We start from the raw sequence: 22,710 nt of genomic DNA on the forward strand, positions 1-22,710 counted from the left end.
TTGCTGTGTGGCCTGGGGAGAGTCGCTCTGCTTCTCTGTGCCTATTTTCCCAAGCAGGAAGATAATGCCGGAATCCCCCCTTATGTCCCACACCTGACGTGGACCAGACCTCTACGGAGTGAAGAGATGCCGGGGAGGAAGGTCTGCCGGTGCAAGCATGTAGAGATTGGAGACCTGAGCCCGTGGCCGGTGACCCAATCCTAGACCCAATACCCAAAGGAAGCAGATACCCTGTGGAGAGCTCGGTTTGCAAAGCAAGACGTTAAGTGAAAGCTACAGACATCCTGCTTCCCACTTCTCTTCAAGGATTCCTCTGGCTCTCCCTCCCCCACCCCCCACTCTATCTCCGCTTCTTCTCTGTACAGGAATAGACCCACCTTTTCACTTATTCAGTCAACAAACATCACTTTAATATTTATCATGAAAAGTGGCCAGTACCACGCTGAAAGCACACTAGATTTTATTACGATGATAAGACTGAAAATCACTTGGGTGAACAAAGACTGGGAGTCAGGAAGATAGGGCTACATAGCATAGGCCGTTTGTCGCGCTGTGCAACTTCAGGCAAGTTCCTACCCTCTCTGGGCTTCAGGAGTCAGAAAGATAAGGCTACGTAGCATAGGCCGTTTGTCGCGCTGTGCGACTTCGGGCAAGTTCCTACCCTCTCTGGGCTTCAGGTCCATTCTGGTCCAACGAGGGGTGTGGGGTGGGTGAGTCAGAAGAGATGACCACGATCCTACAACGGGGAGAAGGGAGACAGTGACGATTAGCATGGGTGAGACAGCTGCCTCGCCCTTCCTGAAACAGGTGACCAGGGAGCAGCCATATCTCTTCCCCATCTGGAGTGAGTCACTGCACACCAGGAAGGCTTTGAGGTCCTGCTTAGACACTAACGGCCCCAAAATATGTCTCCTCTAGTCTTTCACAATGTCTAAAATTCCATTAGCACCGCATCCCTTTGGATCCCTAGCACGTTATGTTCCACTCAGATCTCATGAAAATACAGAGAGCTATAGAGAAGAAACAGAAATAGCTCATCGGTAAGACACTGGTGAAAATAAGCTGGCAGGGATGGGCTTGGTTTGGCAGTCAAGAGGGGGCATCCCAAGAACCAAAGGCTAACTTCACCAACTTCATCATGATGATCAGCCGGGCAAACTTGAGGTCCGGACCTACTTCAAGGCCAACCCAGGGCAGCCAAGTTTGCCCTACAGACTCACCTCCCACCCCAGCCCGGTTCCCACCTCTCAACCCGGCCACCACGCTGTGCGAATTGAACAGCCGCAGCCGCCACGGCCCGGCCACCTGCTGTCACCAGGCACCGTTCTCTGTGCCGGGATTCGACCCTGAGAGGACAGACTGCCCGCTGCCCTCGGGGGAAGACACGCGATAAACGACTAAGCAAATAAACAAGGTCCCTGCAGATTGTGCAAATACGACGATCAGGTTTATGCTTTAGAGGGTCACTGGTTGCGGGATGAAGAAGGGATTTTTAAGGGGACAAGGGTAGAGGCATGTGTCCAGAAAGCTCGCCACCTGGTCCGATCCCCCATTTCACAGCTGGGGAGAAGGGCACCCAGCACGGTGTGGTGAAAACAATCAGAGTCGACTGGTCTCATCATAAACCCCGGCCTTGATGTTACTCACTGGGTGGCGTTGCTCGAGTTCTTCAGCCTCTCTGAGCCTCAGCGCCCACGTCTGCTAGTGGGGCTCCCACACCCCTTGTAGCCATTTGTGCACATCCATCCACACCCTGTGAGCACGGGTGAGGTGACCGGTGCAGAGAGCCCAGAGCAGAGTAGTGCCCAGTAGACGGGACCGTCCGCATCAGCGTGACCTGCCCAAGTTCACACAGGGAGTGAGGACACACGCCAGAACTGGACCCCCGACCTCCCAGTGCCCTGTGCACCCCAGTGAGATCCAGTCAGCTATCAGTGAAGTTTCCAGGGCACATGATGGAGGATGGAAAAAAATTAGTAGGATGTTATGCAATTGACTAACATCAGTATAAGCGATTTTTAAAAAGAGGGCGGGGAGGAAAGAACCTCGGAGGACGCTCTGTCTTCACAAGCTGCTGCTCTCTGCTTCCCAGCGTGTTTTTCCCTGGGGTAAGTAAGCTCAGTGCGAAACACAGTAAATTAGTGTTCAACAGGAAAAGACCATCCCAGCCCGGGGCGGGGGGCTCCTGCCTGAGCAGAACCACGAGCAAGGGAGCTTGCTTCTCTAGCAAGAATGCCTGAAGACAGCGGGAGAGTCCAGGCCTGCCGGGATGGCCTCAGGGAGGGCAGCAGCCCAGGGGAGGGGCCGGCTTGTGGCACTGGCACCGGCCTGGGGCACCGCACGGAGGAAGGTGATAAGTGACCCCTGAGCCTGGTTCTTGACGCCCCCTTCATGAGCCGGCCGTCTTCAGGCAGGTTACCCAACTGCCGTGAGCCTCGGTGTCTCCATGCGTAAGCACTGGGCCAGCAGCACCCTTCTGTGCAAGGGGGCTGTGGGATCCCACGGGACCACCTACTGCAGAGCCCAGGAGGGCTCCCGGAGGGTCGGGGTCTCCCCCTTTGGAGAGTGAGGAGAGAGGGGGTTCCTCGCAGGTGAGAGCAGGCTGGGACCAGAGAGTGGGGGCGGAAGGAGCCGGATGCAGGGGAACCGGTAGCTGCTTGTCTGGGTGGGGCTGGGCAGAGCCAGCTGCACAGCCCCCCCCCCCCCCCCCACTGAGTAGGGTGGGGGGCGGGGGCGGGGAAGACACTCAGATACTGAGGAAGCACAGAGCGGGGAGGGTAGGGGACTTGCACTTGGTTGTATGTAGAGGTATTAAAGGAGCACTTTAAGGTGCTTGTGTTAGCTTCCTGGGTGGCTCAGTCGGTTAAGCCTCTGACTTGGGCTCAGGTCACGATCTTGCAGTTCGTGAGTTCGAGCCCCGCGTCGGGCTCTGTGCTGACATGACAGCTCGGAGCCTGGAGCCTGCTTCAGATTCTGTGTCTCCCTCTCTCTCTGCCCCTTCCCCCCTCACACACACACACACTCTCTCTCTCAAAAGTAAATAAACACTAAAAACAATTTTTTTTTTAAAAAAACGACATTTATTGTCCCACTGCTCTGAAGGCTGGAAGCCTGAGATCAGCGTGTCCACAAGGGCTCTCTCGGACACTGGGGACAAACCCTCCTCGGCTCTCCCTGGCTTCTGGAGGTGGCCGGCAGACTCCCTTGGCCTGTGGCTGCCACCCTCTGTCTTCACGTGGCTCTTCCTGCCTGTTCACAGCCTCTTCCCTCCGTGTGAGTTCGGATTTCTCCTTGCAGGGCACCCGTCATGCTGGATTAGGGCCCGCCCCAAACACCTCATTTTAACTTGGTTACATCTGCAAAGACCCTATTTCCAAATAGGGCACAGTGTGAGATAATGCGAGTTAGGACTTCAACATACCTGTTTTTGTTTTGTTTTGTTTTGTTTTGTTTTTGAGGATGAGGGGACACAACACAACCCATAACAGTGCTTTTAGACATATTTACCTATAAGCTGGAGAAAAAAGTGCCAATTTTCCTTACCAAGCTATATTATGTGGGGGACAGCTTGGAAGCAGAGACAGGTAGCAATTACGGGGTGGGGGGGGGGGGACTAAAGGTCCTGCAAGGTCCCTTTGCTGTTGCCAGTGCTAAGGGTTGGGACCGAGGCAGCCCCTCAGAGAGAGACAGGTACTCTGACCTCAGGTCTGGAATAATTAAGATGGAAAAGGAGTTAATGTGTGTCAAGCCCCCGACCCCTCATACCACAAAGCCCAACTCATTTCCTTCTCGCCATGACCCCACAAGGCAGGTGTTGCACCCGCTTCCCGCTTCCCGGAGAGGGAATTGAGGGTTAGCCAGACTGGGGGGCTTTTTAAGGTCACACAAGCATCTGTCGTGACGAGTGCTGGGTGACGTTTGGAACTGTCGAATCATTATAATGTACACCTGAAACTGATGTAACACTACATCGACTGCCCTGGAAGGAAGATTAAATTAAATTAATTTTTAAAAAAAAATCACGGGGCGCCTGGGTGTTTCAGTCGGTTAAGCGGCCGACTTCGGCTCAGGTCAGGTTTATTTAAAAAAATAAATAAAAATTAAAAAATCGCATGAGTGTCAGGGAGAGGAGCTCAGATCCCAACCCAAGCAGCCTGGCTCCACCCCTCTGGGTTTCACCCCTGAGCCCACCGCCTTCCTGGAGGAGGAGCCAGGGGCCTGGTGCTTCTCTTGACACTTCCATCTGAAGGCCTCGCCAGAACCGAATCCAAAGACAAACCAGAGACCCTCTGAAACTGCAGCCAAACCCTCTCCCAGCTCAACAGCGAGATCAAAAGTCTGCTCGTTGCACTTTGGGTTGGGGATGGCGCTAATCCTAGGCAAACTCAACCTAATTAATATCAAATGAAACCCCCACCCGTCCACTCAATCTGGGAAGAGTCTGCCGCTCACCCAAGAGAGGGAGGAGAGTATTGACACGCTCTATGAAAGATACAAGCAAAGGAAGTAACATGATATTTCAGTCCTCACATTTTGTCTGGGTAGTATTCATAAAAAATAAAAATATTTCGATACATTGAAGGGGGACCATACGCAGTGGTACAGGGGAGCCAGCTGTGCTCACGAGAGCCATTTGTGCACATCCATCCATAACTCTGTTCCCTGACGTTACTGTGTTACGTTGGTAACAGTAACTCAGCGGTGGTGGGACTATTGACACAACAGACATGGGCAAATGCTGCCAATCAAGGCTGCTGCTGGGACTGTTCTTTGTCTTCTTCTCCTTCTTCAGAGCACTGGCTTTGTGCTATTGTAAATTACATTTGTAAAAATCTCGATTGGCAATTGTTCACTGCCGGTACATAGAAACACACTGAGTTCGGGGCGCCTGGGTAGCTCAGTCGGTTAAGCGGCCGACTTCAGCTCAGGTCATGATCTCACGGTCCGTGAGTTCGAGCCCCACGTCAGGCTCTGTGCTGACAGCTCAGAGCCCGGAGCCTGTTTCAGATTCTGTGTCTCCCTCTCTCTGACCCTCCTCCGTTCATGCTCTGTCTCTCTCTGTCTCAAAAATAAATAAACGTTAAAAAAAAATTTTTAAAAAAAGAAACACATTGATTTCTAAATATATTGATCTTCTATCCTGCAGCCTTGCAAAATTTGCTTCTTAATTCTTGTGGCTGTCTTAGAGATTCCATCAGATTTTTCACGTAGGCCATCATGTTGCAAATAAAGACAGTGGTAGTTATTTCTCACCAATTTCCTTGCCTCTGATTTCTCTTCCTTGCCTAATTGTACCGGCTAGAACCTATATAACGTTTTCGGCTTTACTGAGATATAATTGACATATAACATTGTGAAAGTTTAAGGTGTACAACCTGTTGATTTGATACACTCGTTTATTGCAAAAAACGGTATCACCTCCATCACACCACATAATGAACATTCCTTTTTTTTTTTTTTATAGTGAGGACATTTAAGATCTTCGCAACTTTCAAGTCTATAATATACTACTATTAGCTATAATCACCAGAGTGTACATTAGATCCTCGGAACTTACTCAATCTTGTAACTGGAAGTTCGTACCCTTTGACCTGAATCTCCCCATTTCCCCCTCCTGCAGCTCCTGGCCACCACCACTCTACTCTGCTTCTATAAATTTGGCCGTTTAAGATTCTCCGTATAAGTGATATCATACAGTATTTGTCTTTCTCCATCTGACTTACTTCACTCAGCATAATGCCCCTAAGTTTCATCCGTGGTGTTGCCAATGGCAAGATTTCCTTTTTTCTGAGCCAGTGTATATATATCTCAAACGTGTATATATATTTCAATTATATAAATATATCTCTCTCAAATCTCAACAGTAAGAAAATAAAGAGCCAATTGAGAGATGAACGAAAGACTGAAACAGGTGTTTCATCGTACCTAGTAGAATGGCTACAATGAAAAAGACTGACCATACCAAACATTGGCAAGAATGTGGAAAGACCGCAACTCTCATGCCCTACTGGTGGGAAGGTGAACTGGTACAACCGCTTTGGAAAACAGTTTGTCAGTATCTTAGAAGTTTAAATACACACCTAGTGTACAAACCAGGTATTCCATCCCTAGATAGTTAAGAGAAATGAAAGCACGTATCCATATACAGGCTCGCACACAGGGGCAGATGCGGCTTCAGTCAGATGAGCTTCTGACTCTTGGTCTCAGGGTTTTGAGTTTGAGCCCAACTTTGGGTATAGAGAATGCTTAAAAAAAGACTTGCATGCAAATACTCGGGATAGTTTTATTTGTAATAACTAGAAACCACCCATATGTCGAGAGGCGATTGAATAATCAAATTGCGGTATATCCATATAATATGTTACTACTCAGTAATAAAGAATAGACTATGGATATGCTTAACAACATGCATGAGTCTCAAAATAAGTATGCCGAGAGAAAGAAACCAAACAAAAGAAGAGTACATCTTGTGTGATTCCATGTTTAGAAAACGCAAACTAACACCCAGTGAAAGAAAGCAGACTGGTGTTTGCTTGGGAGGGTGGGGAAGATAAAGGGACAGGAGGGTGGGATTACAAAGGAGCATGAGGAAACTTGCAGGAGCAATAGATAGTGTCACAATCTTGGGGTGGTCATGGTTCCATGGGTGGTGTCTAAACTTACAAGTTATACACGTCAAATATGTGCAGTTTATTATACGTTAACATACATTTAGATTCCAATAAAACTGTCCACATTGTCTAGAGTATATGCTCTGGTCCGTATGTATAACAAATACACAAAGTTTATAGCAATCAATTTGATAGACTTGTTTGCCTTTTCTCTTATTGCTCAAGGCAGCTATATTTTCTATTTAAAATATTGTACTCTAACATATAAAACACGTTTTTCTTATTACGTAGGAAAAGTTTGTTGCTATGGTAATACCGGACAAACCAGTCTTCAAAAGAAAGTGTTACTAGCAATAAAGAGACATTACACCATGATAAATGGTCAATTTATCGAGGAGACTTGACCTTCCTAAATGTCTATGTTCTAAAGTACTTCAAAGTGCTTCAAAGTACATGAAGCGAGTTTTCAGACAATTAAAAGCAATAGAGTATTCTATTCTAAAAGCAATAGAATATTCTAACATTATTCTTTGAGTATTTCAATAAGATTAAAAAGGAAATATGATTTGAACAAAGGAAACAGATTTGAAGAAAACTATCAGTTTGTTAGTTGTTTTCAACAAATTACCTGACATTTATAGAATATTACATTTAACAATTATAGGATATACATCATTTATATATGTACACAGAATACTTATTGTGATATTATATATATTATGGCTATAGATATTCATCAAAAAACACATTATAATAAATTTTAAACATTTTTAAAGTTTATTTTATTTATTTTGAGAGATAGAACACAAGCAGGGGAGGGGCAGAGAGAGGGAGGGAGAGGGAGCAAGGGAGAGAGAAAGACTCCCAAGCGGGCTCTGCACTGTCAGTGTGAACCCCAATGTGGAGCTCAAACTCACACACCACAAGATCATGACCTGAGCCAAAACCAAGAGCTGAACACTTAACCGACTGAACCACCCAGGCGCTCCACATTATAATAAATTTTAAAGGACTAAAGTCATGAAAAGTTTGTTCTGTGACCACACTTGGATAAATTAAATATCAATAACAAAAAGGTGTCTAGAAAACATCACATATTTGCCAATTAAATAGCACACTTCTAAATAACTCATTGGTCAAAGAATAATGCTCTGGGAAGTTAGATAATATTTTGAACTAAGGGAAATTATTTTGAGATCTTTTCCTCTTTTCTGACATAAGTATTCAGGGCTATGAATTTCCCTCTCAGCACTGTTTTTGCTGCATCTCACAATTATGCTGTACTATCATTATAATTCAGTTCTAAGTATTTTTTTAAGGGTTAGGAGATTTTCCTGTTATCATTCTATTATTAATTTCCAGTTTGATTCCCCTTGTGGTCAGACTACATGATTTCAATTCTTCTAATTTGTTGGAATCTGCTTTAAAGTCCAGGACATGGTACACTTTTGTGAATTTTGCATGAGCACCTGAAAGACTATGTATTCTACTGTTTGGGGACAGTGTTTTATAAATACCTATTAGATCTGTTGACTGACACTATTGCTCACTTTTTCTATATCTTTATTGATTTTTTTGTCTGGTAGAGAGAAAGGGATGTTAAGGTCTCCAACTGTAACTGCAGATAGATTTATTTCTATTTCTCCTTCCAGTTTTGTCAGTGTTTGCTTCATAGATTTTGAAGCTCTGTTGTCTGGTGCATACACTTTTAGGATTTCTATGTCTTCTTGGTGTGTTTTCCCTTTTATCAATATTTAATGTCCTTCTTTGTCCCTGGTAATTTCCTTTGTTCTGAAGTCCACTTGATCTTATTAATACAGCCACTCTGCTTTTTAAAAATTAGTGTTTGCACAGTATATTTTTTTCTCTTTTTACCTATATTGCTATATGTGAAGTGGGTGTCTTGTAGATACTATATGACTAGGTAATTTTCTATCCACTGTGCCAATCTCCATCTTTTAATTGATGTATTTAGATGATTTACGTTTAAAGTAATTATTAGATGGGTGCCTGGTTGGCTCAGTCAGTAGAGCATGTCACTCTTGATCTTGGGGTTGTAAGTCTGAGCCCCACATTGGGTATAGAGATTACTTACAAACAAAATCTTTAAAAAAAAATAAAGTAGGGGCACATGGGTGGCTCAGTTGGTTAAGCATCTGACTCTTGATTTCTGTTCAGGTCATGGTTCTGCTCTCATGGTTCATGCGTTCAAGCCCCACATCAGGCTCAGCACTTACAACCCGCAGCCTGCTTGGGATTCTCACTCTCCCTCTCTCTCTTTCTGCCCCTTCCCCACTCAACACTTGCAGCACACTCTCAATAAACAAACAAACAAACAAACTTTTTAAAAAGATAAAGTAATTATTGATATGTTATGGCTTACATTGGCCACTTTATTATTTGTTTTGTTCATTCATTCTGTTCCTTATTCTTTTGTCGCCCCATGCCTTTTCTTCCTCCTTGTAAGTATTTGAAGAAACTAAATGAGATGGACAAGAAAACATATCAAGATGAATGGAATGTGAATAAAGTGCTGCTAAAAAGAAAGCATAGCTCTAACTGCTTGTATTAGACAGGAATAAAGCGAAAGATCAATGAGCCAAGAGTGCATGTTAAGAAGTAAGAAGAGCAAGTTCCATAGTAAGTAGAAAGAAAGAATTAATAGAACGGAAAACAGGGGCGCCTGGGTGGGTCAGGCGATGAAGCGTCCAACTCTTGGTTTCAGATCAGGTCATGAGCTCATGGTTTGTGGGTTTGAGCCCCGCATCGGGCTCTGAGCTGACAGTGTGAAGCTTGCTTGGGATCCTATCTCTCTCTCCCTCTCTCTCTGCCTCTCCCAAGCTCCCTCTCCCTCTCCCTTTCCCTCTCCCTCTCCCTCTCCCTCTCCCTCTCCCTCCCTCTCTCTGAAAATAAATAAATAAACTTAAAAAAAAATAGAGCAAAAAACAATAATATAAAAAATAGAGAGATAAAAGAAAAAGTCCTCAAAGACAAATCTGATCATTTGAAAGATTGAAAGAGATCTTATCAAAAGACTGATAACCCCTTAACTGGACTGAAAAAGAAAGAAAGAGAACAAGAAGACACTCAAATTGCCAATACCAAAAACAAAACAGGGGATATAATTAGTTCTGTACTAAAACCATACACAAATAAATATGACAATTTAGATGAACTGGAGAAATTCCATCAACGTAAAGATGACCAAAACTGGCCCAAGAAGAAATAGAAAATATTAACGGGCCTGAATCCATTATAGAATTGGGTTAACAACTAAAACCTTCAACAAAGAAAACACTACTTTCAAGTGGCTTCACTGAAAATTCTTTCAAATATGTAAGGAAGAAATTATGCCAGGGCGCCTGGGTGGCTCAGTTGGTTGAGCGACCGACTTCATCTCAGGTCATGATCTCGCAGTTTGTGAGTTCGAGCCCCACATGGGGCTCTGTGCTGACAGCTCAGAGCCTGGAACCTGCTTTGGATTCTGTGTCTCCCTCTCTCTCTGCCCCTCCCCTGCTCATGCTCTGTCTCTCTCTGTCTCTTAATAATAAATAAACGTTTAAAAAAACTAAAAAAAATAGAAATAATACCAATGCCAATCTCATACCAACTTTTTCTAAAACTAGAAAGGAGGAAATGCTCCCCTACTCACTTTATGATACCAGCCTGACTCACCACTGAAACCTCACAACACTATTACAAAAAATAAAAGTATAGACCAACATCCCTCATGAACATCAATGTAAACATGCCTTAACAAAATAAGGGCAAGTTGAATTCAGAAAGATACCAAAAGGATAATATAGGATGACAAAATGTGGTTTGTCCCAGTAATGAAAGGCTAGCTTCTCACCTGAAAATAAATCACCGTAATTTACCACAGGAACCAAAGAAAGAAGAAAAAAGTTATGATCATCTCAATCAATGCAGAAAAAGCATCGGACAAAATCCAATCCCCATTCATGATCTAAAAAAATAAAAATAAATAAATAAATAAATAAATAAAAACTAAGCAAAGTGGGAATAAAATAGAAGGAAAACAGCTGTGGAAAGCTGACGGACGGCTGATGTCATACTTGATGATGAAATATGAACACTTTCCCCCTATGATCCAGAACATGTGTATAATGTCTGCCCTCATCACTTCTGTTCAACACTGTGCTGGAGATTTTAGCCAGTACAATAAGGCATGAGAAATAAATACAATTCATAACACTTAGTATGGAATGAGTAAAATGCTTTTTATTCACAGACGATATGTTTGCGCATGAACAGAACCCAGATAAAACAGCTAGTATTAATTAGTAAATTTAGTAATGCACAATATACAAGGTCATTATACAAAATCAATTGTATGTTTATACAGTCAATTAGAAAATGCCAGAAAAACCATTTTAATAGCATAAAAATCTGTAAGATATATAGGAATACGTTTAATAAAAATATTCAAAGTCTCTACATTGAAAATGACAGAATAAGGCCCAGGGAAGTTAAGAAAATGAAGAGATGCCTGTTTGCAGATTGGAAAACTCAATGTTAAGAGGTCAGTTCTCCCCAAATTGATGTATACATTCGATGACATCTTATCAAAATCTTAACTTTTTTAATGAAAATGAACAAGTTGCTTCTAAAGGTAATAAAAATGTGTACGATCTAGAAACCAAAATAATATTGAAAAAAAAAAGAAGAAGGTTAGGGTATTAGAAGAAGGTATTGGGGTAAGGATAGACAAATGGATTAATGAAACAGAACAGAGGATCAAGAAATAGATTCACACTTTCACAGTTCATTGATTTCTGATAAAGGGGGCCAAAGCAATTCAATGCGGAAAGGAAAGTCTTTTCAAAAAAATGACGCTGGAGCCAGTGAATAAAAATATGGGGGGAAAATGATCCTCGACCTCCATCTCACACTACACATTAAAAATAATTAGCGATGGATAATAGACTTAAAAATGCTAATTACAATAAACGTTCTGGAAGGCAACAGAAGACTATCTCTATCACACAAAATGCAGTAATCATAAAAGAAGAAATATAAAGCATTTGATCTTTATCAAAATTGAAAACGTCGGCTCTTTAAAACACACTCGTAACAAAATGCAAAAGCAAACTCTAGGCGGAAGGACTCATCTGACAAGGGATGTGTACTCAGAATGTTCAAAGAACTCCTACAAACCAATAGTAAAAGGAGAAACATCCCAAGAAAGATTGGGCAACAGGTTTGAACAGATCCATCATAAAAGAAGACACTGAGTGGCTAATAAGCATATGAAAAGGTGGCCAGCATCACGGTTAAAACCAGAATGAGATATCACTTCACACCCACTGGTTTCGTCAAAAACCCCGACAATATCAAATGCTGGTGAGGACTGTAAAACTGGAGGTCTCCAGGATTGAAGGTGGGAGCACAAACTGAAACAATCACTTTTGAAAAACTGCTGTGGCCATTTTCTATAAAATTAAATAAATTTTTCCCCGAGGAGCCAGCAATTTCACTCTTGCTTACTGTAGAAAAATGGACACCTATGTTTCCAAAAAAAAAAAAGAATTTGTTCCAGAATATTCATAGAGGCTTTACTCATACCAGACTAATCTGGTAAACAATCCAAATGGCCATTACAAGAGAGTGAATAAACAAATCGGGATATGTCCGAATAATTAATACTATTTAGTTATAACAAGGAACGAACTTCGTTACCACAGCAAGCTGGAATGGATCTCAGTCATTACGGTAAACAAAAGGAGCCAGTCACAGAAAGGTCCACATGATCTGATTCCATGCATGCAGCATTCAGGAATAAGCAAAATTCATCTACGCTGTTAAAAAAAACGGAACAGTGGTTGCCTCTGCAGGGTGAGGACTGACTGGGAAGGAGACCAGGGAATTTTCCCAGATGGTGGAAATGTTCATATCTTGATTGGGAGCGTGGTTACTAGGTGTGTTTGCTTGTCAAAGTCATAGAACTTTACACTCAAGATCTGTGCATTTCCTTGTATGTAACTTACACCTCAGCCGAATTTTTTAAAAGACAGAAGAGGAAGCAGTGGGCAGGAACGTGGGTGTATCCGTTCTTGAACTTTCCTTTCCTTGACCTTGACCTCCTCCACCATTTGGGATCTCCTGGTTCCAGTAGGTCACCCCAACCAGAAAGCACCAGTTTAAGTACCGATTTCTGCACAGGTCCTTTTTTTTTTTTTTTAATTTTGAGAGAGAGAGAGAGCGCACAGGCAAGAAGGGAAGAGGGGCAGAGGGGGAGAGAGAGATAGAGAGATTAAGAATCCCAAGCAGGCTCCACACTCAGTGCAGAGCCCAACACGGGGCTCGATCCCACAACCCTGGGATCACGAGCAGAGCCAAAATCAAGAGTCAGAAGCTCAACCAACTACGCCATCCAGGCACTCCCCTGCCCTGGTCCTTGAGTGATAGAATTCCGGACAGCAATCATTAGAATTTTTTACAGCTCTCTTAACTTGGAGCAGAAGTCCTCACTGGTTTAGAAATCTCTCACCATACAACTTACCTAACTACTCGAAAGAAAAGGTAAAGCCCTTGAAAAGCTTAGCCATTTTAAGAAAGAATATGCATACCCATGCACACCGGCAGACTCGGCATCTGCTTAAAAGATACCAGCGGTGATAAAGAGTCATCAGCAACCGCAGACTGAGAAGCAACCAATGAAAGGCTTAATAGGTCTAAATTCATAGTTCACAGTGGAATTGATTTCATGGCAAAAGAGTGGAACAAAGAGAAATCTAAATATCCAGAACCAGATGAGCTGACTGCTGATATTACAAGATGGGGCAGAGGAAGTGACAAGGGGTGCTCCCTATATGGCCCTTCGCTGTAGAGTCAGTATGCAACAGAAAGGAAAGGTTTATACTATCCCTCTCCTCAAATACACACACACACACACACACACACACACACACGCACACACACACAGTCTATTCCACCACGGGGATTTTTTCCTTTCCCTCTTCTTCCAATTAAGATGTTCATTGCCCGTGCAGCCAATTCACAACTTGGGAGGCCCCCCTCAAGAATACTCTCCCCAGAATAATTTCTTTGGCATTCATCCTGACAATAGTGGTGAGTTAGTTTCAAAAGAACCAGCTACTGAAAATCCAGAGCCCCGCAATCCCAGAAACATGGGAATTTTGTCTCTTACAGATTAATTTTGAATTACCTCTCAGTTTCAGTTCGAGGAACTGAACTGAGCTAGAACTCAGTAATTATACTTTTGCCCAGATGAAAGTTTTACAGAATTGTAATGATCAAGATAGTGATTTGTAAATAAAGTCGATTTACATATTAATCTCGGCAAGCGAATTATCTTGTACTCTCCGGATAGTATGAATACTGTGTTTAATTTGATTAGCAGCCCATTATTCCATGAACAATACTAGAAGCATCACATGAGCCGTTCTGAAATCAAAGGGCAAAAGGCATTTCTATACATGCCAAGTGCTGTATTATTATAGTTTTCAGACAAACATGAAGTGTCTTGATGTTTTCATTAGACAAACTAACTTGATGTTACCTGAATACATTTAAACCAGAATGTTCAGTCTTTTTTAAAAAAAAATTTTAGTATTTTTATTTATTTTTGAGACGGAGAGAGACAGAGCATGAGCAGGGGAGGGGCAGAGAGAGAGGGAGGCACAGAATCCGAAGCAGGCTCCAGGCTCGGAGCTGTCGGCACAGAGCCCGACGCGGGGCTTGAACTCACAGACTGTGAGATCATGACCTGAGCTGAAGTCAGATGCCCAACCGACTGAGCCACCCAGGCGCCCCAAGTCTTTTTTTTTTTTTTTTTTTAGAGAGAGAGAGAAAGCACAGGAATGGGGGAGGGGGGCAGAGAGAGAGGGGGAGCGAGAATCTTAAGCAGGCTTCACGCTCAGCACAGAGCCTGACACGAGGCTCGATCCCATGACCCTGGGATCACGATCTGAGCTGAATCAACAGTCGGATGCTCAACCGACTGAGCCACCCAGGAACCCCATAAACTACAATGTTTGAAACAGAGAATACCAAAGTTTAAAAGGTCTGTCTTGCTATTTTAATAATAGCAAGTCCTTGTTAGACCATACCCTCTCCTCTTCCTCCTCCCTCTACAGAGATAATTCCCCATTCACAACTTCAGACTGCATCAGAAGAGGCTGGTAGTGTGGACCAGTCCTAAGAATGCGAGTTTAAAGTTCAGAGTCAGTACTGACTCTGACCGTCCCTTTCCTTCTCCCAGCTTCGGTTTCCATTTCAATAAGTCCCGGATCAACCCTCACCTCCAAGAACAATGAAGAGGAAGAACGGGAAATCATGTGGTTACAAGAACACAGGGGGAATTTACACAGGCGGTTCCGTGTGTTAGTTAGATAGTCGTTTGGGCTCTGGAACCAGACTGCTGGGGTTTCAGTCTGGCCTCTGTCTCCCACTAACTGGGGAAAACTGAGTCACGGCTTTCTCATTTAAAATTTCCTTTATTGTTTATTTATTCTTGAGAGAGAGAGAGAGAGACAGAGCACAAGTGGGGAAGGGACAGAGAGAGGAAGACACAGAATCTGAAGCAGGCTCCAGGCTCTGAGCTGTCAGCACAGAGCCTGACACGGGGCTCGAACTCAAGGACCGCGAGATCATGACCTGAGCCGAAGTCGGACGCTCAACCGACTGAGCCACCGAGGCACCCATCGGTTTTCTCATTTTTAAAATGGGGATAAGCATAGCATCCACTTCGCAGGTCATCATGGAGATCGAAAGAACTAATTCATGTAGAGCTCTTGGCTTGGCATCTGGCTCGCTGTTAAGTGCTTAGTACACGTTAGCTGGCTTTTTTTTTTTTTTTTTTTTTAATTTTTTTATTTTTTTTTTAAATTTTTTTTTTTTTCAACGTTTTTTATTTATTTTTGGGACAGAGAGAGACAGAGCATGAACGGGGGAGGGGCAGAGAGAGAGGGAGACACAGAATCGGAAACAGGCTCCAGGCTCCGAGCCATCAGCCCAGAGCCTGACGCGGGGCTCGAACTCACGGACTGCGAGATCGTGACCTGGCTGAAGTCGGACAAGCTGGCTTTTTTAAGACAGTGGCCACTCCCCTAAGCACTGGTCAGTCCTGCGTTCACACAGGTACGTTGGGGAGTTCACAGGCACCTCGAATTTACCACGTCCAGACCCCAATTCTCCACCTTCTCCCCAACCCACCCCTCCTACACTTTTCACTACTCTTGCCATTGCAATCCTGCCTTCCCCTGCCCGGCTCCCCCGGCCCCCATTCTGTCCCCTAGCCCCAAGTGCCCATGCTCAGTGAGGCCCAAAGTCCAGAGTCCCCAGGTCCCACCCCCGCTGCCCCAGGCCAGTCACACTGCCTGGGCAACAAACCCCTGGCTTCCCTGCCCTGGGCTGTCCTCCTCAGTCTGCCCCCCGACACCCCAGCCTCAAATATGCTCCCACAGCTCAGTTCCCATCAGGCCTTTCTCCAGCTCAGTCAGAACCCATGACTCTCCATTTCCTACAGAATCCATTTCTAGCACAGCAGCCCTTGCCTTTGCTGAGAGCTTTCCCCTCCTGCCTTCTCTGCCCTTTTGTCCCCTGGTGGAGCGACAAGGGCCTCGCCACACCCTGACCACACCATCCACATTCCTGACCCTACAATCTTTCTCACACTGTCCCCTCAGCCTGGAATGCAATCTTCTTCCAGGTTTATGGCTTCCTTCCCACCCTGGGTCTTTCGTCCAGCACTCCCTGTACAGAGCTCAAAAGACCCCTCAGGGCAGGACGGAGACCTGCCAGCCACAGCCTGGGGGCGCATCCCAGGCCCTGCTTTGGGGCCTTTTCTCTGTCCTGTAAGCAGGACCTCAATTTGTAGAACCCAATGCAAAATTATTTTGAAGAGGCCTCTTTGTTCAAAAGTTATTAAGAATTTTAAGATGGACAAATCCCAACTGAGGAACATTCTACAAAATACCTGACCACTAATAATCCTCAAAACTGTCAAGATCACATAAACAAAGAAAAGGCTGAGAAAATTTCAAAGCCAAAAGTAGCCTCTGAGGTCGTGATCACTATGTGTGTAACGTAGCAGGCTGGATGGGATCCCAGAGCAGAAAAAGAATATTAAGTAAAAACTAAGAAAATATGAAGTTTAGTTCATAATATATCAATATCGGTTCATTAATTGTAGCAAAGATACTACGTACTAACGTAAGATATTAAAAGTAGGAGGAACTGGATAAGAACTTTCTATACTATTTTGACAATTTTTCTGTATATCTAAAAGTGTTTTAAAATTCAAAGTTTTTTTTTTTTTTTTAATTAATTAACAGAAGCAAAACAAAGAATTCTGAGAAGGCAACAGCAGAGACAATGAGTAAATTGTCCAAGACAGAGCCAGGATTTAAACCCGGATCTGCCTGACCCCAAGGCTTTTGTGACTAACTGCTTCTGTTGCTTGAACCCCAGGGAGAAGGCCCTCGCCTGGGGACAAGAGAAAAGATGTGTGTCTGGGTGGGGGTCGGGGGGGGAGGGGGCTGTCACAGTATTTAGCGGAGGTTAAGAACCCAAGCCTGATGGTCACATAGTGTTATGCATCTGTTCATACGAAATTCCCAGAATAGGTAAGTGCACAGAAACAAGAAAGTAGATTCATGGTTGCCAGGGGCTGGGAGAGGGAAGAATGTGAAAGGGACACAGCGGAGGTAACTGCTTAATGGTGTGGGATTTCTTTTTTGGAGGGACAGGATTGCTGTTGAATTAGATAATGCTGATGGCCGTACAGCATCATGAATATACTAGGAAACACGGAATCGTATTTATTTATTTATTTATTTATTTATTTATTTATTTATCTATCTATCTATTAAGCTCAATGCCCAACATGGAGCTTGAACTCATGACCCCAAGATCAGCCAGGTGCCCCTGAATTGTACACTGTTAAATGATAAGTTTCATGTGATGCAAAATTGAAAAAGAAGAGTATAAGCTTGAGATCCATTCTGTCTGGATTTGAATCTCCACTGGCCCATTTGCCAGCTGTATGTGACCCTGGGCCAGTTGCCTCTCTGTGCCTCAGTTCCTTTATCTGGCAAATAAATAGGGGTAACAGTGCCTGTCTCATAAGGTTGTTGTCAGCATACAGGACTCAGGATAGTACCTGGCACATAGAAAGCAATCAACATTAGCTATAATAATATTACAAAGAGACGGTAGAGCTTCAAAGGCCTCAACGTTAGGTGCCTCCCCACCAGGGTCCAGGTGTTTGGGGTCCATAATGGACTGGATGGGCCAGGGGGGGATTACGAATTCATCCTTAAACCTCCTGCCCCACCCCAAACCCCACTCCCCAACCCCCCTGCCCCCTCCTCCCCCCCTCACGCAACAAGATCCTCGAAACCGAGCAGTCTGAGAGCTCCCTTCCCCAGACCACCCAGGGGCCCAAGAACCACTCCTGGGCGGCTGCCGGGCGGAAGCAAGGCTCTCTTCCTGACCCTTGGCCTTCTCTCCCTTCTCTCCCTTCCTTACCCGCGGCCTTAGAACGGAGGTTGCAGCGGCAGGCCGCGGAAAATGAGCTGCAGCGCGCCGCCTAGTGGCAGCTGCGAGCACACGGGTCCTGGTCACAGAAGGAGGGGCCAACCCGGAGCCGCCAGCCCCGCCGGCCGAGACAACCCCGACAGCGGCTCTTAAATCAGCATTGTTACTAAATAAATAGCTTGTGTTCAGCCAGATAAGGGGCTTTGTGTGTATTCTTTTTAATTCTAGGAGATAGTGTTTCCATTTTACAATCGAGGAAAACTGATGCTAGGAAAGGCTCAGCAGACAGCCCCCCCCTTCTCCCAGCAGGTAAGAGCTGTCCCTGGACCATCAAACGTCAATCAGCTCAACTCCAGACGCCACAACTCTGGCTCCCACAGGCTCTTCTGGTTCGGGAGAAATGAGGGTAGCCCGTGGAAGCATCTGCAGCCCCCAATGAGGGTCAGAGCTGGTTCTGGAACTGATTTCAAAGCAGCTGTGTTGCAGAAAGGTGCCCCCCCCCCACCTTCCTCCAGCCCTAGGTCCCAGGAGCCCAGGAATTGGAGGGGGAGGTGCAAGGTTCCTTCTAGGGCCCATTTGACAAGTCTGGGGACCCTTTGCTCAGTAGCCCCTCTTTTTCCAGCCTCATTGATGTTTCCACTCAACAGATATTGATTGTAGGCCTACCATGTGCAGAATGCTGTCTTACAAGTGAGATACATGATAGTGAACTGGAAAGGAGGGGCCCTGCCTCTAAGCAGCTCATCACCTCCTCCTCCTCCTTAACTCACAGCAGAAACACCTTTACTGCGAGTGTGATGGCTCTGGGTTTGGGAACACCTTAATCCAGTTACACTAATGAGTCATCCCAGGGCCTGGGCCTTGCCCATTCTTCACCCATCCCAGGGAAAGGTGTGGGCTCAGGGCCTCTGAAGGCCTTTCCCTGACCCCAGCTGAGGGCCCGCACTCACACTGTTACGGCATGGCAGGGGGCAGGGAATTACAGAGGGATCCCCAGTGTGGTAATTTCCCCACCCTGATGCTGGAGTCCTGGAGGGAAAACCGGGCCCAGGACCCCCACCTCCCTCCATGGGCATATTTTAAGAGTTGACAGAGTTTTTAGGCTGGGGAGGAAAGTGGGACAGCCGGGAGGAGAGGGGTAAATAAATGACCACACTTATTTTGCTTGCCCTCCCATCCCCCCCTTCCCTGCCGCCAGGAATTAAACAAAGTCATGAAGCCAGGCTAGAAGGGCCTACCTGGTGCAGCTACTGCCTGAACAGCAAAGTCCAGAGGACTGAAAGTTTTTGGAAAAATCTCCAATTCCCACCGGCTTTCTGATTAAGAAACAGAGAGAGAGAGAGCATGTGTGTGCACATCAGCCCTGTGCTCCCCGCCTGCCATGTTTCTGCTGTCCTTGACCATGTGTCTGCACCCAGACGGTGATGGTCAGTTGTGGGTCCCGGTACCTGTGTTCCCGTATGGGTTTCCTCATGGTAGTCAGGCATCTAAGTATCTACTGCTTTCGTGTCATCTTAGGAGTATGTTTGTTCTTTTGGGGGTATGTGTCTGTGTATATGTCTGTGTCTGTGACAAGGGGTGTGCGTGTGCCTTTTTTGGTCCCGTGTCTTAGGTATGTGGTTGTCTCTGCAGCTGGGTGCCCATTTGTAGGTGTTTCTGGGAGGGTCAGTTTGCATTTGCAGCTGTGGGTCTTTGCTGTGTGTTTACCTGTGTGTGCTTTTGTAGGTGTGTATCAGTGAGGTATGCCTGTAACTGTGTCCAGAGGTATGTGTACGTATGTGTGCTTATAGTTATATGGACGGGTGGAGCTGGCTTGGTGTGATCAGCTGTTGACTCGCTCATCCACTACCCTTGCCTGGGCTGCCCTGGGCCAAGCTAAAAATAACCCGCCTACCTTTGCCCACAGGGACCTTTCTCAGTTGGCTGAAGTTCTTCCCAGGGAGTCCGGCACTACCCGCATCCACCCTCCTGATCCTGAGTACCCAGCCACAGGGGGCGGAAGGGGCAGACTGACCATAGGAACCCTGCCCCAGAGGCTCCGGACCCCAACCTGTGGGGCAGGGTGTGTGGAGGAGGGTATGGGCAATACTTGTTGTTCCTCTGTCCCCACCAGGTCCCCTCTGGTCCCCAAATCCTTTCTTCTTCAGCCTAGAAAGTATCCCTGGGCATACTGGGCTCTATTTCAGTCCATCCCCTACAGGCTTCTCGGCTCAGCTGGACCAATCTCAGGCTTCCTTCACCCCTTCCTGAAGCTGCCCACGGCACCTGTATTTGAGGAGCTATCCTAGATCCCAGCTCCAGAAAAATCCCAAGTAGAGAACAGATCAGAGCTAGGGAGAAGAGGCATTCCTGCTGGCTGGCAATATCCTTCTCTGCCAGGCCAGCCCCTGAGAGGTGGGGTGGGGGGTGGGGGGGTGGAGGCTCCCCAGCTCAGAGTTTCTTTCTAATCCCATCTTTCCTGCCCCCTTCATTCCCTCATTCTCTCCAAGCTGTGTGATCTTGAGCAAATGACTTTACATCTCTGTGCCTCTATTCCTTCATCTATAAAATGGGGATAGAGTTGTTGTGAGGACTGAGGTAATGCGTATCAAGTGCTTAAACCCATTCCTGGGGCACAAGTCTTTGCCAGTATTAGCTGGTCCACCCCTTCTGACGTCTCCGTGTTTCAATCTTAAAACACCACCATCCCTCAAACTCCACCTAAATGGCCTTTGGCCTACCCTTGGGAGGCCAGGACTTACCCCCCCCCCCAGGAATCAGCCCGGCAGGGAGGGGAGATCTTGGAAAGAGAGATTACTGACATTTAATGCAGTTTCCATACATAATTTTTTTCATTCAATCCTATGCCCCCTTATGAAATAATTATAATTTTTTCTCTATTTTAGATGATGATGAAGGGAGCATCAGAATGGTTAAGTAACTTGCTCAGTTCAAGGTCACACAGAAGGTAAGGAACAGAGCCCAAGTTTCTCTGAGCCAAAAATGTTTGTACCCGTGCCCTCTACCCCACTGTTCCTTGGAGGACAAGTTTTTAACGCCCTAGTCCCCGAAAGTGCTACGAGAGGTTTAGAGGGGTCTGGTAAACAGTTCTGCCTGAGGTTATTCAGACAAGTAGACCCATCCAGGATGATCTACATCCCAAGTTCATACCCAAGTTCACATGGCTGTAAGCCCCAGCTTGATCACGACTTCGGCGTTCAAGATTTTCTCATTTAGAGAGTCGGTTTTGGAAACATCCCAACATGTAGAAGGCATGGGACGTAATACAGACGAAGGGAGCCAAAAGTGAGACTCCTCAGTTTGATCAGATGAGAAAGCTGACACAGCCAAGCCAAAGGAGAGCTTAGATACACTTCCTTAGTTTTTGGAAAAGAAAATTGGCCAGACTCCACTTCCAGGTGATTTCCAGCGGCCGGGTTTTCCAAGTCGCCAGGCCCACCGGCTCGCGAGGACCCCCCTGAAAGGCCCCCAGCTCAGCAGAGGCCGCGCCCGGGTGGCCCTCGGTTCCCCCCCTCCGGGGCCCCCTGCCGGCCCCGCCCCTGCCCGCCCAGGCCCCGCCCCGGCCGCGCGCCGTCCCCCTCCGCTCGCGGACTCACTAGGGCGAGCGAGCGGCGGCGCTCGGCATTGTGGCAGGCGGCAGAGGCCGGCGAGGGCGCCGGAGCCGCGGGTAGCGGCGGGGCGCAGAGAGGCGCGCGCGGGGGTTCGGACGGCGCGGCGCGGGCTGCTGCGAGTGTCGCTGAGCGCACTCACCTTCTGTCTCGCAACTTCGAAGCCAGGGCGTGGGAGCGCGGGGAGCGCTCGGAGCCCCAGAGCCTGAGAAGCGCAGAGAGGGGCGCGCCGGAGCCTGGCGGGAGAGCGGGCGCCGGGCACCCACTGCGCTCCGAGCGCCCGGCAGCCCTCTGCGCAGCGTGGCTGCCGCTGCCCCCACGGAGGGCACGGGCTGGCGCGGCCGGGCGCCGGGGAGGACGGCGAGGAGGAGGCGGCGGCGGCGGAGACGGCGGCGGCGAGGCTGGGGCCAGGGAGAGAGCCCCGGGGGAGAGGCGCCCGAGCCTGGCCGCGGGAGCATGTGGGCCCGGAGCGGAGCGCGGGGCGCGCTGCTGCTGGCGCTGCTGCTCTGCTGGGACCCGAGGCTGAGCCAAGCAGGTAGGGAGCGATCGGGCGTGGGGGCGGACGTATAGGGGACATTTGCGCCCCAGTCTCCCGAAGTTGAAGTGGTCCATCACCGCGTCGGTGTGCACAGGGAAAGCGCCACGGCACCCAAGTTAGAAGGTAGATTTCTCCGCCCACCAAAGTGGGCGATGGCGCAGCCACCCCTCGGGCGGCGCAGGCCAGGTGGTTCAGAGTAAGCTTCCTGCCCCCGCCTAGAAGGGATCACTTCTTTTCCTTGGAACGGGTGCCCGAGTCGAGGTCTGCTCTTTCCGGAGGACTGGCCTCCAGGGGACCCCAGGTTCCCCGCGCACGGAGACCCGGGCAGGGGGGGGGGGGGGGGTGGAGACTCGCCGCGTCGGTCAGGTGTGCTTTTATGTGCGGTTCGCCGGAAACTTCCTAGTCGGGGTCCGGGCTCGTCCAGGCTTCT

The 22,710-nt window shown here is 47.0% G+C and overlaps 1 protein-coding gene and 1 long non-coding RNA gene across 3 annotated transcripts in view; one reads left to right on the forward strand and one right to left on the reverse strand.

Moving 5' to 3' along the window:
- Nucleotides 1–439: 439 nt before the first annotated feature.
- On the reverse strand, nt 440–21,999 carry LOC109264376 (uncharacterized). The gene is made up of 2 exons (XR_008416719.1): nt 21,885–21,999; nt 440–736 (listed from the first exon to the last, which is right to left on the reverse strand). It is a non-coding gene; the product is annotated as an uncharacterized LOC109264376 (long non-coding RNA).
- The window catches only part of UNC5B (unc-5 netrin receptor B), a 79,683-nt gene continuing 78,727 nt past the window's right edge, over nt 21,755–22,710 (forward strand). For both annotated transcript variants that reach the window (XM_019444442.2, XM_019444443.2), the window contains exon 1: nt 21,755–22,277. In XM_019444442.2, the coding sequence (XP_019299987.1) occupies nt 22,199–22,277 (79 nt within the window). In that variant the 5' untranslated portion in view covers nt 21,755–22,198. The remainder of the gene's footprint in view (nt 22,278–22,710) is intronic.

Source organism: Panthera pardus, unplaced genomic scaffold, assembly GCF_024362965.1.
Source record: "Panthera pardus isolate Hobbes unplaced genomic scaffold, ASM2436296v1 HiC_scaffold_22, whole genome shotgun sequence".
Taxonomy (NCBI): Eukaryota; Metazoa; Chordata; class Mammalia; order Carnivora; family Felidae; genus Panthera; species Panthera pardus.